The 12,233-nt window shown below is 48.4% G+C and overlaps 1 protein-coding gene across 1 annotated transcript in view; it reads left to right on the top strand.

Annotated features, from left to right (window-relative positions):
- Positions 1–12,233, top strand: part of COLGALT2 (collagen beta(1-O)galactosyltransferase 2) — a 33,196-nt gene that overhangs the window by 13,083 nt on the left and 7,880 nt on the right. Inside the window, exons 2-4 of the mRNA XM_042873926.1 lie at positions 9,577–9,687; positions 10,240–10,357; positions 10,829–10,963. Coding sequence (XP_042729860.1) covers positions 9,674–9,687; positions 10,240–10,357; positions 10,829–10,963 — 267 coding nt within the window. The 5' untranslated portion in view covers positions 9,577–9,673. The remainder of the gene's footprint in view (positions 1–9,576; positions 9,688–10,239; positions 10,358–10,828; positions 10,964–12,233) is intronic.

The raw sequence follows: 12,233 nt of genomic DNA on the forward strand, positions 1-12,233 counted from the left end.
TGTATGTCAGCCTGATCTGCTCTGAGCACCAGGGAAGTTTTCCCTTCCTTGCCTGGGCTTAAGTTTGTCCTTTTATTTTGTATTGTCCACTCCTAGTGGGAGCATCACAGATCGCTGGAGTGGAAAGAAATCCATGTGCATATGCAATGGGAGAAAACTGATCTTAATGTAAGTGCTGGGAATGCTTGTGCAAGGCAAGCTCTATGTTGAGATCCAAACCTTTAAACTTGGCAGTTGGTGTGAGCCATATGGCAGAGGGAGAGGGAGCAAGGCCGCTCTCACCTTGCAGGGCAGGCTGTGCCATCCATGGGGCACATGTGTCATGGCTTCATCCAGCTCTGCGCAGCTGTTGCTTGCAGAAACCCTCCCAGGAGATGAGACAGGTTGCAGGGCAGCTTTTCCATTCTGCTGCACAGGTTTAGTACACAGTGCCACGACTGCTATCCAAAAGTCTAAAGTGGTGGCATTTTGCAGGCTGCTGCACAGCAAGTGTGTATATGAGTTATTAAAGTCCTCTAGACTTGCTGAACTGGAAAGTGTCTCAGCATTTGTGCTATGTTTCCCAAAAAAGAAGCTTTCCTGTTGAGGTTTCTTTGTCATGTCTCTCTGCACCTGAGTATGTAGGCAGGCAACAACTTGTTGGAGGTGAACTCTGTGCAGTTTTACCACTGACAGTGCTACTCAGCCTGCAGCGACAGCCAGGGATTTCCTGGGTCCGCTAGAGAGGCAGGGTCTGGCTGGTGCTGCAGCTGCTGAGCTGGCTTCACATGCTGCACATGTTGAGGAGGCAGTTGGTGTTGCCTCATCTCCATAGGGATTTTGTTGAAAGACCAATAGCTGCTCAGCTGAAGAGCAGGCTTGGTTTGTTGAAACCAGGCTAGAAGATGACTGGATGGCAAGGAACAGTGCATCACTCCAGGAGCACCAGGTACTCTCATCATCACATTTGCCTGATGGCTCTTCCCCTTATTCTTGCTGGAATGTGCTTCTTGCCCTCCAACTGACTGTGTGGTGGGAAGCCTGCAGGGTGCTGAGAGTGCTAAGGGTGCCTCCAGCAGCTGGGTTGCATTGTGTTTATATCTGTGCTTTCAACAGGAGAAAGTCTGAGTTGAAAATGAAAGCAGGCTTAAGACATTCTGATATGTGGAAGTGACTTACTTTCATTACTTGTGCTCTGCACTGGGAGGAAAGTTGTACAACTTTGAAAACATAAATGAGAAATGTAAACTATGGAATGACTTCCTTGAGGTGGCAGAAGGCCAGTGAGCTGTAAGCTGAAGCTCACTGAAGGTGAAAGAAATCTCCTGTGCATTTCAGCAGTGCTTGCATTACATGTACATAGAGGTTAGATGTTCCAGTGAGTCTCCCACTGATGCAAAAATATGAAATGCCATTGACTGCTCAACTCTGAGCATCTCTCACACTTCTAAACATTTTCCCCCCTCTTTCTAGAGGTAAAATCTTTCAGAATAGTCAAGTTTCCATTTCTGCTTTGCTTGTTGGAAAAACCATTTATAGAACTGTAGAATCATTAAGGTTGGAGAAGACCTCTCAGATCAAATCCAACCGCTGCCCACCCCCACCATGCCAACAATGCATGTCCCTCAGTGCCACATCTCTGTGGTTCTTGAGCAGCTCTAGGGACAGTGACCCCATCACCTCCCTGTGCAGCTCCTTCCAATGCCTCACTGCTCCTTCTGGAAATAAATTTTTCCTGATATCCAACCTGAACCTTTGCCAGCTCAGCTTGATGCCACTACCTCTCATCCTATCGCTGTTACCTGGGAGCAGAGGCTGACCCCACCTCACCACAGCCTCCCTTCAGGCAGTTACAGAGAGCAGTGAGGTCTCCCCTGAGCTCCTCTTCTCCACACTGCCCCATCACATTCCTTCAGCTGCTCCCCATCACGCTGTGCTCCAGACCTCACACAGCTCCATGCCCTTCTCTGGACATGATCCAGGGCATCAGAGTCTTTCGTGCAGTGAGGGGCCCAGAAGTGAGCACAGCACTGATGTAAAGCCCCACCAGAGCTGAGACATGGGGATGATTGCTCCCTGCTCCTGTTAGCCTTTTCTTAAGTTTCTCTCACAGTTCCTCTGTGTCTTCGGTACAGATCTCTTAACCAAACTAAATTTTAAATTTGAGTTTCATCTTGGAGAACACTCTTACTTCACACGCGTCCTTTTGTGATGTTGTTCTGGTTTGAGACACAAATCGCTGCATTCCTATTTATCGTGACCTCTGAAAGTTAGCTGAAAACCTTTGAGAACAAAGTCTCTACTGCTGCATTTGGGCAAAGTTTTCACATGAAGGGTCAGTCATTATGTCCCATAACATCCTGCCATTTCCAGTTCACAGAGCAGATTCTCGGCTGGTGAAGACTGAATTTGCCTCTGCTCCAGGATTAGCTTTGTGCAATTTCTTATTGCTGCTATAATTCTTCCTAATTAGAAGCCTGAAATAGAATATTCAGTTTGTTTCCTGTTTTCTTATGTTGTTCATAATGCGGACTAACAAGAACAAATAATTCAGTTTTTATTTGCAGCTACAGAAAGTAAAGCACAGCATGGGCTGACTTGGGTCTGCCTGTCCCTCCTGCTCTGGGCATCAGGGGTCCCTGAGGTGAGGCTTTGTGCTTGGGGTCAAGGCAGCCTGCCTGCAGGAGGCTGGCAAAGAGGTGGAGAGCTTACTATGTGTCCCTATTTTGGGGACCCTCGGTAACGTGCTATGCGCCTGTGCTCAATGTGCTCATTGAAAAATCAGTGGAACCATGCAGCTTTAGATCCTGGCTTTCAAAATCTATCAGATTTTTGTTACCAGTACCAAGAATATTTCTAAACATCAACATGCCTTCCCAGTGGCTTGTACACTATAATTAACCTTGAACTGCATTAACTGGTGTTTCAGTTAGTATAGGTAGGAACAAGCTACCCCTTCAGAAATTGGGGTACAGTTGCAACTGATTCCTTATTTGAGCCCTCCCATAGGCCAGCCACAGCCCTGATCCCATGCTTAGGAAACTCCCTGGGCTTTCTTTATGGAAGTTGTTCCCTTCAAGCCAAGTCTGCTTGGAAATACTTTCAAGGCCAGGTGTAGTGTGTTGTATGTTTGAAAGCTCTGTCTGCACTGGGGCGAGATGGAAAGAACTCGAGCAAGACAAAGAGGGGCCTTGGGACGGAAGGGGCAGAACCTGCTTTGCACTGGAGTGAGAATTTCTACAGAAGCTGGGGAGGTGTGAAATTTTGGCTGTGTGGTGAAGCGATGTGCTGCCCGGCTCTGATGGCTTTTCTGGGCAGATGTTGATTCCTCTGTTGTGTCTTCTAGAGGCTTCTGTGTGTGCTTGCTGGGCTGAAGCACAGATCTGGCACAGCCTGTGCTAATAGCAGCAGCTCGATGGCTTGAGGCATTGCTGCTGCATCCTACAGCCATCATTAGTGTGCTGGGAAGCTGTGCTTCTGAGGTCAGTCTCCAGGAACTTCATCTCTTCTTTCTGCATATACTAGAGTGTCCCCCCTCCCTGGTGTTGCATTACTCTGGGTTGGAAGCCAGGAACGTCTGGGAGATTTCTTGGTTAGCACACAAAGAACAGAAACCCTGGTGTGTTTTTATGTGTACGTTTATATACATCTGTGAGTCATTCCCTTACTTCGGTTTGGAAGGTTGCTGGATGTTGTTAGATTGCTGCTGCTGCCAGCAAAATCTGCTATCCATGAGTGGCTGAAGGGCAAGGGGAATGAGAGGAGACATTTGTTGCATTCCTGTACTGTGAGGTCCTTCTCTTGTACAGCTGCCCAGACTGGGAACCGTGCTGCTCCTGTGCCTCCACGCTGCTGCTGGGGCTCCCACTATCCCCGCTGGGAGCTGGCAGCCCAGGGACCCAGCTAATGTGGGAAAAACCACCAGAGCTGCTAACAAATCAACAGCAACAAAATCCCACACCGAAAAACGAGGTACTCCCAGAAGCCTGTCCTGAATTAAGGAAAACCCCGGGATATATGGTGGGCTGCTGCAAAGCCAAAAAGGTCTGACTCAGTTCGACTCCTAGCAGTGTGATTAAATACTTAAACAGTTCCCTGAATGTGAGCCTGAACGCTGGGACCTTACTAATGAGGTGTTGTGAGTGTAATTGTGCAGAGTGGCAAGAAGAGTTGACATCTGTTCAGCGTCTGAGCTGCGCTGTGTGAGCTGGCTTGGTGGGTCTGACCGTGTATTGCTGCCTGATCCCGGAGATACCTGTGGGACTGGAGGTGTCCTTCACAGCTCAGTGGCTGCAGGGCACAGCTGATGGTCCAGAGTGCAGAAATGAAGTCTGCAAGGCAACAGAGCATTTCTCTGCCCTGTAGGATCCGTGCCTTCTCTTCCCATCTCTCTCAGCTGCACTGTTCCCTATGCAGGGTAATTCATCTCTGGCTCACAGTGGAAATTGCCAGTTTGGTGGTTTTGGTGTTTTGGAATTGGTTCTCTGAGTCTGGCAGTGTTCAAACAAAAAGGCAGGGACAGATGACTCTCCCTGTTACTTTATTTACCACTTGTTTTGGGAAATCCAAGTTCAAGTTTGTATTTGACTCACATTAGGGCTCCGCTGCGAATCTTATTTTTTCAGTTATTTTTGACGGGGCTGAACTCATGGCCAGAATAAGCACAGCCACCAGTCAGTGGGCTGCTGGGCACTGGGGGCTGTGTGCTCAGCCTGCCCTGAGCTGCAGGGTTGGCTGGGGGCAGTGGTGGGCTCTGCCTGCTGATCCTAACAACTCAAGGGGACTGAAGTCTTACAAAACTGGAAGTCTCTTGCTGTCTTCTTTAGCTATGCATTCTTCAGCTGAGCTTAGGGTGTTAAATTTGTGCATAGTGTTGCATAGTGCTCTGGTTGGTAGCGTGCAGCAATGGCTGTTAGCAGTGTATGGGGCTGGGCAAAGTGACATGGTCATCTCATGCACTGCAGTTTGAATTCCTAGTTTTTTCCCCATGGTGTCAGGGACAGAAGCTGTCAGGAACACATAGACCCCAGCTTTGAGGGCAGATGGTCCTCTCAAAGGGATAGGTTCTGGGCCCAATTGGAGGTTTGGGCTCCTCTGCTAGCACAGCTGATGGAACACAGCATGCACAAGGCATGCAATGGTCTGCACCTCACAGGGGGGACCTCTGCTGCCATTTGCTTTGCTGCATAACCTCTGCTGAGTGCTTTATGGCTGTTCTCTCCTTTGGAAGATGGCCAGTGCTCGATTTTTGTTTCTATTCCATCTGTTAGGAGGGATCTAAGTGGCTTTCCATTGGCTTTGGGCTATTCTCTGGATGAGTCCCTGGGGTGGAGGGCACGTGGCCAACTACAGCAACAGATGTCCTCTTTGCTGTATGTCAGTCTCATTGCATCCCTGACTGTCAGCATCCTGAGCATTGTCACCCATTGTGCTTCCCACCCAGGTGCCTCAGGTTGGCTCCCACTGGAGCGGATGGCTTGGCACCAGCTGCCTTCAGCAGCCCTGGTCATTCTGCTGTATTACAGTACACTGCAGTGGGGGAAGAACCCCACACTCTCACATCTTGCAGCCCTCAGAGCGTGGCCAAGAAGGAAAAGGATCCCTCTTACAGCTCCAGCATTTGCAGCCCAGCAACTCTGCACTCTGCAGACCTTGATCATGAAGTACTTGCTGCTGTTTGCTAATGGAGGCGGTTGGAACTGTTAAATTCAGTAGGAAGATTACTGACGGTCCATGGCCTTGGGGTTTCCCACAAGTGCTGCAGTGTGAGCTGGACTGCTGAGCAGCCAGAGGCACACAGCGTTGGGGTTTGTCCTGTAGTACTTTTCCTATAGCAATGATAAAGAGTAAAAAATAGTAATAATTAAACCTCCTCTAACCTGGTGCCTGAGGTATAAATAACCTGTAAATAGCAGGGGAGGGCAGGCTGGGCTGTGAAGTAATGAAAAAGAGAATTTTTTTTTTTTCTTCTTTCTTTTGGGGATGAAAAGAGGAGAACCATCAGAGCCCACATTAACTGCCTTTTGCAAACACAGAGTGTGGAGATGTCAGGTTAAAAATACAAGTGCTCCATGACATGCGGTTTGCCTTGTGCTGCTGCTCACATATTACTTAATTAAAGCAGTGGGAGCTCAACATTTTGCTTAATTTTCCACTATTCATGGTGCTTGAGTTTTTTGGGAGGGGGTTACTTTGCTCAGTATGGACAATGAGGACTTGTGTCTGTGCTAAGAGTGCTGCTAAAAGCCGAAGTAAATACTGGAGTGGTTGTAGTTGTGCCCATGTAACCCCCTATATGAACGTTCTCACTCAAACTTTTTCTAAAATTTAACTTCTATTTATTGGAAGTGGATTTAGAACTGAGTGAAAAGAGCTGCCATGTTACAGGATGTTCATCTGGAGGTCTGTTCTACTTTTATTGCCCTTTTCTTGTTCTGCAATGCGTGGCAGGAGATGAATTTTTTTCTTACATTCCACCAGTCTTTCCTGGTTAAGTCACACAGGCTTTAGGTTGTAAAACCGGCAGGAGACAAATCCAAACATCAAACAGTGCAGCCAGCAGGAGCCGGAGGTGCTCGTCCCTCTGTGCTCAGCACTGGTGGGGCTGCACATCAACTGCTGGATTCAGTTGTGGGCCCCTCATTGCAAGAAAGACATTGAGGACTGGAGCGTGTCCAGAGAAAGGCATGGAGCTGTGCGAGGTCTGGAGCACAAGTCTGAATGTTGAATGTTAGGAAAAGTTTCTTCTCCAAAAGAGCAGTGAGGCAGTGGCACGGGCTGCCAGGGAGGTGGTGGGGTCACCATCCCTGAGGTGTTGGAGAGCCATGGCGCTGTGGGCAGCAGCATGGTGGGATGGGCTGGGGTTGGACTTGGTGATCGTAGATGTCTTTTCCAACCTTAATGTGGCTGTGATTTTTGCGTGTTGTAGTGCAAAAGTCATCGATGTATCCTATACCTCTTCACAGAAATTTAGTTTTTAAATCTACAACAATTAATGGTTGCAGGCAGCTATGTTGGCCTTGAATTTAGTTGTCTGCAAGAAATCTCTTGAAATTCATCATGGAAGAACCCCTCTGCAATGGTGCAGGCTAGGGGGAGCAAGGTCTTGGCTGAAGAGACTTTGTGGTCTGTGAGCTACGCTGGTAGCAAAGACCAGCTGCAGCCTGGGCAAGCTGAGCAGAAGCTCAACCAGGAGGTTGAGGAGGGGTTTCTTCTTTTGCGAGGCAGTTACTATGCCACGTCTGCAATCCCATGTCTGGCTTTTAGCCCGCTTTGACACAAGGAAGATGCGATCGAGTCATGGCAGACAGCCATGAGGATGGTGAGGAGTGTCTCAACCCTTCCTGACTGTTTTCCAGAACTGGGGAGGTGTGCAAAGTGGACAAAAGACCATTGGTAGTGGTGGATGCTGCAGCAGAGATGGCTTAGTCTCTTCCAAATGGATTCAGAACATTCAGGGTCCAATGGGTCTGTCCATCCAATAAGGGCACTGAAGCCTTAACAGTACTCAGCCACTTCAGGTCCTATGGATCATGTGTTACACCAGAAGTGGTTATAGCAGAATATCCTGTTGAGCCTCTTATGTCTTGAGAAGCTGTTGCCAATGGGAAGTTGGGAAGTTCTGCTCATATTTTTATTTGCCTGTTTTCCTCGTAGTCATTTAAAATAATAATTAAAAAAAAATATTTGCCTGTGTTTTTTCCATCCAGTAGTGTTGCAAGCACCATAGTTGCTGTTTCATCTGGGGAAGTAAATGGGCTGCAGTGGTACAGGTATTACAGTAGAAGTGCTAATTTCTCTTAATTTGAAATGTGAATTGTCCCAAAACTAATAGTGATAATTGTTGTACTGTTGGTTTCTTTGTATGTGAGTTTTTTGTTCGTCTTTTAGGCTTAAAGTCGGAAAAAACAATGATTTGCCAAACTACTAGTCATAGGGCATGTTTCATCCAGGGTGTGACAAACTGTGTTGCCTTTGAGCACTTTGGGCTCAGAAAAGCTGCTGGGTGGATAGTCCTGGAGGCAGCCGTCCTTTGTTTGTGCCAGAGCTTTGGCTCACTGGTGTATTCCGACGGCTCTACTGGGCTGTGAATTTGCCTTCCACATAACACCACTGTTACAGCCTGGGCAGTAAAATGGCATTTTCCTTCTAGCAGTTTCCTTGTGGACAGATGGAGAGATGCCTCCAGGTTCCCATTCCCATGTCCCACTTCTGGCTGGAGGCTGTCAGCTCTTAGAATCATGGAAGGTTGGAAAAGACCTCTAAGATCATCCAGTCCAACTGTCTGCCTACCACCAATATTGCCCACTGACCATGTCCATAAGTACCACGTCTACACATTTCTTGTATACTTCCAGGGCTGGTCTTGTGGACTTGTTGGGAGAGCCTGCTCAGTGGGACCAGCTTAGCCATGGCAAAGAGCACGGTGTAAGCTGGGCCCCGACCTTCTTCTTGATGGCCCGTTGTCTGTGCTGGGTTTGCGTGATGCCTGATAGTGGTGTGGTCCTGCTGTGCGGCAGGAGCCTCTTGCTGCGGCTTCAAGGATGGCCACGAACAAAAAGCCATTTTCACAGAAAGCCATTTTCACGGTTCTCTGTGGTATTTGAGGAATGTTGGAGCTGCTGCTCAGTGCCTGCGCAGCTGGGAGTGTAGGAGGGAAGTAGAACAAGACCAATGAAATGCACGCGGTTGAGGGAGGTCTGAGCGAGTCTGCTGAAATGGGGTTTGGGTGGGTGACCTGAAAAGTGTTTGCAATTCACAGAGCAGTCCGATTTCATCTGTTCCACTCAGCAGCAAGTGGCAGTTTTTGTCTTACTCAACATCCATGCCACGTAGGTTTGCCGTGGGGTCTGATGAGGAGCTTGGTTAAAAGCAAATCCCAACATCATGGCTGAAACCAGCCTTGCTCTGCCACGCAGAGCAAGAGCAGATATCAAGAGCAGGAAACCAACATCCATTTGCTTGCTGCTTTCCTTATTTTTTGTTTTAATAAACAGGAATTGGCGTTCAACAAATAAGCTTCCTGTCCCTGAGTGACTGTGTTCTTCTGATGATTCTTTTTGTTAAATTTAACCCTATGCTTGTACTCCCGAAGGAATAGGAAGGAACTGTCAGTTTTCAGTGGAGCTTCTAGAGCTGTGGTGGTGCAGGATATGTCCTTCTGTGGGGCAGTGCTTTGCTCCTCTGGCCAGGAGCAGTGAGCAGCCTTTCAGCTTAAGGGAATGTGCTGTGGGATCCATCACAGCTGTGTGAGCAGCTGGACTGAGGTCCCACTCCCAGGGCTCTGTGCTGGAGAGAAGCAGCTGGGAAGAGCATCAGCTTGGTCACGTGTAACTCAAAGGCTGTCACAAGGCTGTGAGCATACAAGTTGGAGGAGACCTTTAAAGGGCATCTAGTCCCACTCCCCTGCACTGAACAGGGATGCCCACAGCTCAGTCAGATTGCCTGTAAAAAATAGTTCTGCCTAGAGCAACCCATGTATCAGCTGGGATATGTGAAGGAACTGGAGCCCAACCTTCCTGGCACCATCTTGGGCCAAACAGGCAGATCGTACTCCTGGTGTGTAAATCTTGTATGAACTGGGCTCTTATTTTCCAGGGTGGCCACTGACCACAACGCTGATAACACCACTGCAGTCCTTAGGGAGTGGCTGAAGAATGTGCAGAACCTCTACCATGACGTGGAGTGGAGGCCAATGGAAGACCCACAGTGAGTACTGCAGCAGGGGCAGGCTTTTGAAGCATAGCCTGCGTTCCCTAGGTGCTTTCCTGCTCTCCAACCAGGAGATGCATTCAGTTATGCATGTGGTTTTTCTCTGTGGGCTCTGCCCCATTGGAACTGTTTTGGTGGAGCACGTAAGATTGCCCTTCTTTATGTGTGAGAGAATAGAGAAATCACAGCCCTTTCCCATTGCTTCCACCAAAGCTCTGTCACTGCTGTCAGCTACACAGCAAGTTCCGAGCCAGAAAATGGCATCACCTTGCACAGGGATCTGTCCCACAATTTCCTTCAATCCCTTTTTGCCTTTGGACTTGATGCTCTGAGCCTGATGGGATCCTTCTGTTGTGCTTGTGGCTCCTTGGTTGTCAGGAAGTGCTCTGTGCTCTCCACTTGCCAGCATGAATTTGGAGCCATTTTCCCTCGGAAGCACTCTTCCACTCTTTTTTCCTCTCCTGAGTTGCCCAAGGTGACTCTGATGCTGTTTTCTTTGCAAAGAAGGCAGCAAGAGGTCTGTGCATTTTTGACTGCTTTCTTTGCTAGGTCCTACCCAGAAGAAATGGGACCGAAGCATTGGCCGAGCTCCCGTTTCACCCACGTGATGAAGCTGAGGCAGGCTGCCCTGCGTGCCGCGCGGGAGAAGTGGTCAGACTACGTTCTGGTAAGGAAAACCTTGCATTTCTCTCTGTCCTCAGGCTAAAGCCATTCAGGCCATCCCTATGGGCTAAGGGAGCAGAGGAGCAGAGCAGCTGTGCAGAGATGGGGGGGTGGTGGTGGTCTTGAAGGCTCTGAACAAGGTGAAGGTGTGGGGCCTGTTTCAGAACTCTTCCTGCTCCTCTTCACAGAGTGCTCTGCCCTGAATTTTCAGCATTGTTGGCTCCCCATGCCCTGTGCTGGAGCAATTCTTTGCAGTCAGAGAGACAGCTCCATGTCCTTCCCCATCTCCTGTCTGTCACAGGGGCAACCACCCCTGGGCTTCCCTACAGCAGTTGTGTCCTGCAGTGTCAGACCCACCAGCTGGCTTTTTGCCAATACCTCACACTTCTGGTTGCCGTGTTCCTTGGCAAGCATCAGGGGAAGCATACGGTCTCATCTCATCTAATAACAAACTATTTTCCTCTTCCTTCTCTAGTTTCTCGATACGGATAATTTGCTGACCAACCCAGAAACTCTGAACCTGCTGATAGCAGAAAACAAGACCTTGGTGGCACCGATGCTGGAGTCTCGCTTTCTGTATTCCAACTTCTGGTGTGGCATCACCCCCCAGGCAGGTGGTTGGGTGAATGAGGCACGGTGACTGCAGGTTGGGGCTTTCCTCACTTGAAAACACCGCGTCTGAAGGGAGCTGTGCTGGATCTGAGGGATGCTGTTCCTATGCAGAAGTCTGGGGAAGCTGTACAATTCCACTAGCTACATTTAAAAAAAAATGTATATACCAACATACAGTCACACCAGTGTTTATTTGAGGTAGATCCACGTGTTTGCGTAATGGCCTTAAAACTGACAGTACCTTATTTAGGATTAGCTGTTCTGTGTACTGACACTGCTCCAGGAGGAATCTGCTTTTCTTTCTATGGCTCCCCATTGCATGCAAGTTATTTTTCTCATGAGTGAGCAAGATTTATGCAGTAGGGTCACAGAGGAATCTCTGTGCATGCTCAGGTGTAAAAGACAGAAGTGCTAAGGCCAGAAATTAGAGTCTGGTGTTTCCTTCTCATGTACAACAGGAAGAATAGGATTTTAGTGTGAAAATCGTTAATACAGAGGGGAAAATCTATTGCCACAGTCTGGGCAATCTCTACCCATCTGTAAACTTGGTTCTCTGGAGGTAGGTTGGATATTAGGAGAAGTTTCTTCTCAGGAAAAGTGGTTGGCCATTGGCACAGACTGCCTAGGGAATGATGGTATGACCATCCCTGGGGGTATTCCAGAGCTGTGGAGATGCCACACGTCTTGTTTGATAGCAGGGGTGGTAGTGAGGAGTGACAAACATAAATGATACCTCCCCACAATGTTTTCCCATCTTCTAAAAATCACAGCTTGAGTTATTTGGGTATAAAAACAGCAGGAAAGGATCCTAAGCTTCCCAAATTCTTGGCAGTTTCATGTAGAGATAAGATGTTTGTGAGCGGTGTTAGTTATTCCATGGGTTTTTTTCCTGTTGTTTTAAGTTGGAAATAGTAACTTCATGGTGAAGGCATTTTCCTGTAGGTTTTTAAGGTTTGCTGCTGAGACAGCCAGGTTTTCCACTGATGTAAATCAGCATTTCTTCACGGACTGAAGTGGATCGCTGCCTGCATGCACCAGCCTCAGCCCTGGCCCTGCGAGTCCCTCTCCAGTAGGAAGTTTCCATTGACACCGGCATTAGCTGCAAAAGGAGGAAAGGGAAAAAAACCAGCAGCAAATGTGCCTTCCAGGATATGGGGAGGAAAAAGCTGCTCTTGGAACTGCTGCACGTGGCTGTGCTCGCATTCTTCATGCTGCTCTCAGCCTTTCTCTCCCTGGGGATGACGATGAGGGCTGAGCTGAGGAGATGG

Source organism: Lagopus leucura, unplaced genomic scaffold, assembly GCF_019238085.1.
Source record: "Lagopus leucura isolate 7727_CA_CO unplaced genomic scaffold, USGS_WTPT01 Super-Scaffold_100009, whole genome shotgun sequence".
NCBI classification, from domain to species: Eukaryota; Metazoa; Chordata; class Aves; order Galliformes; family Phasianidae; genus Lagopus; species Lagopus leucura.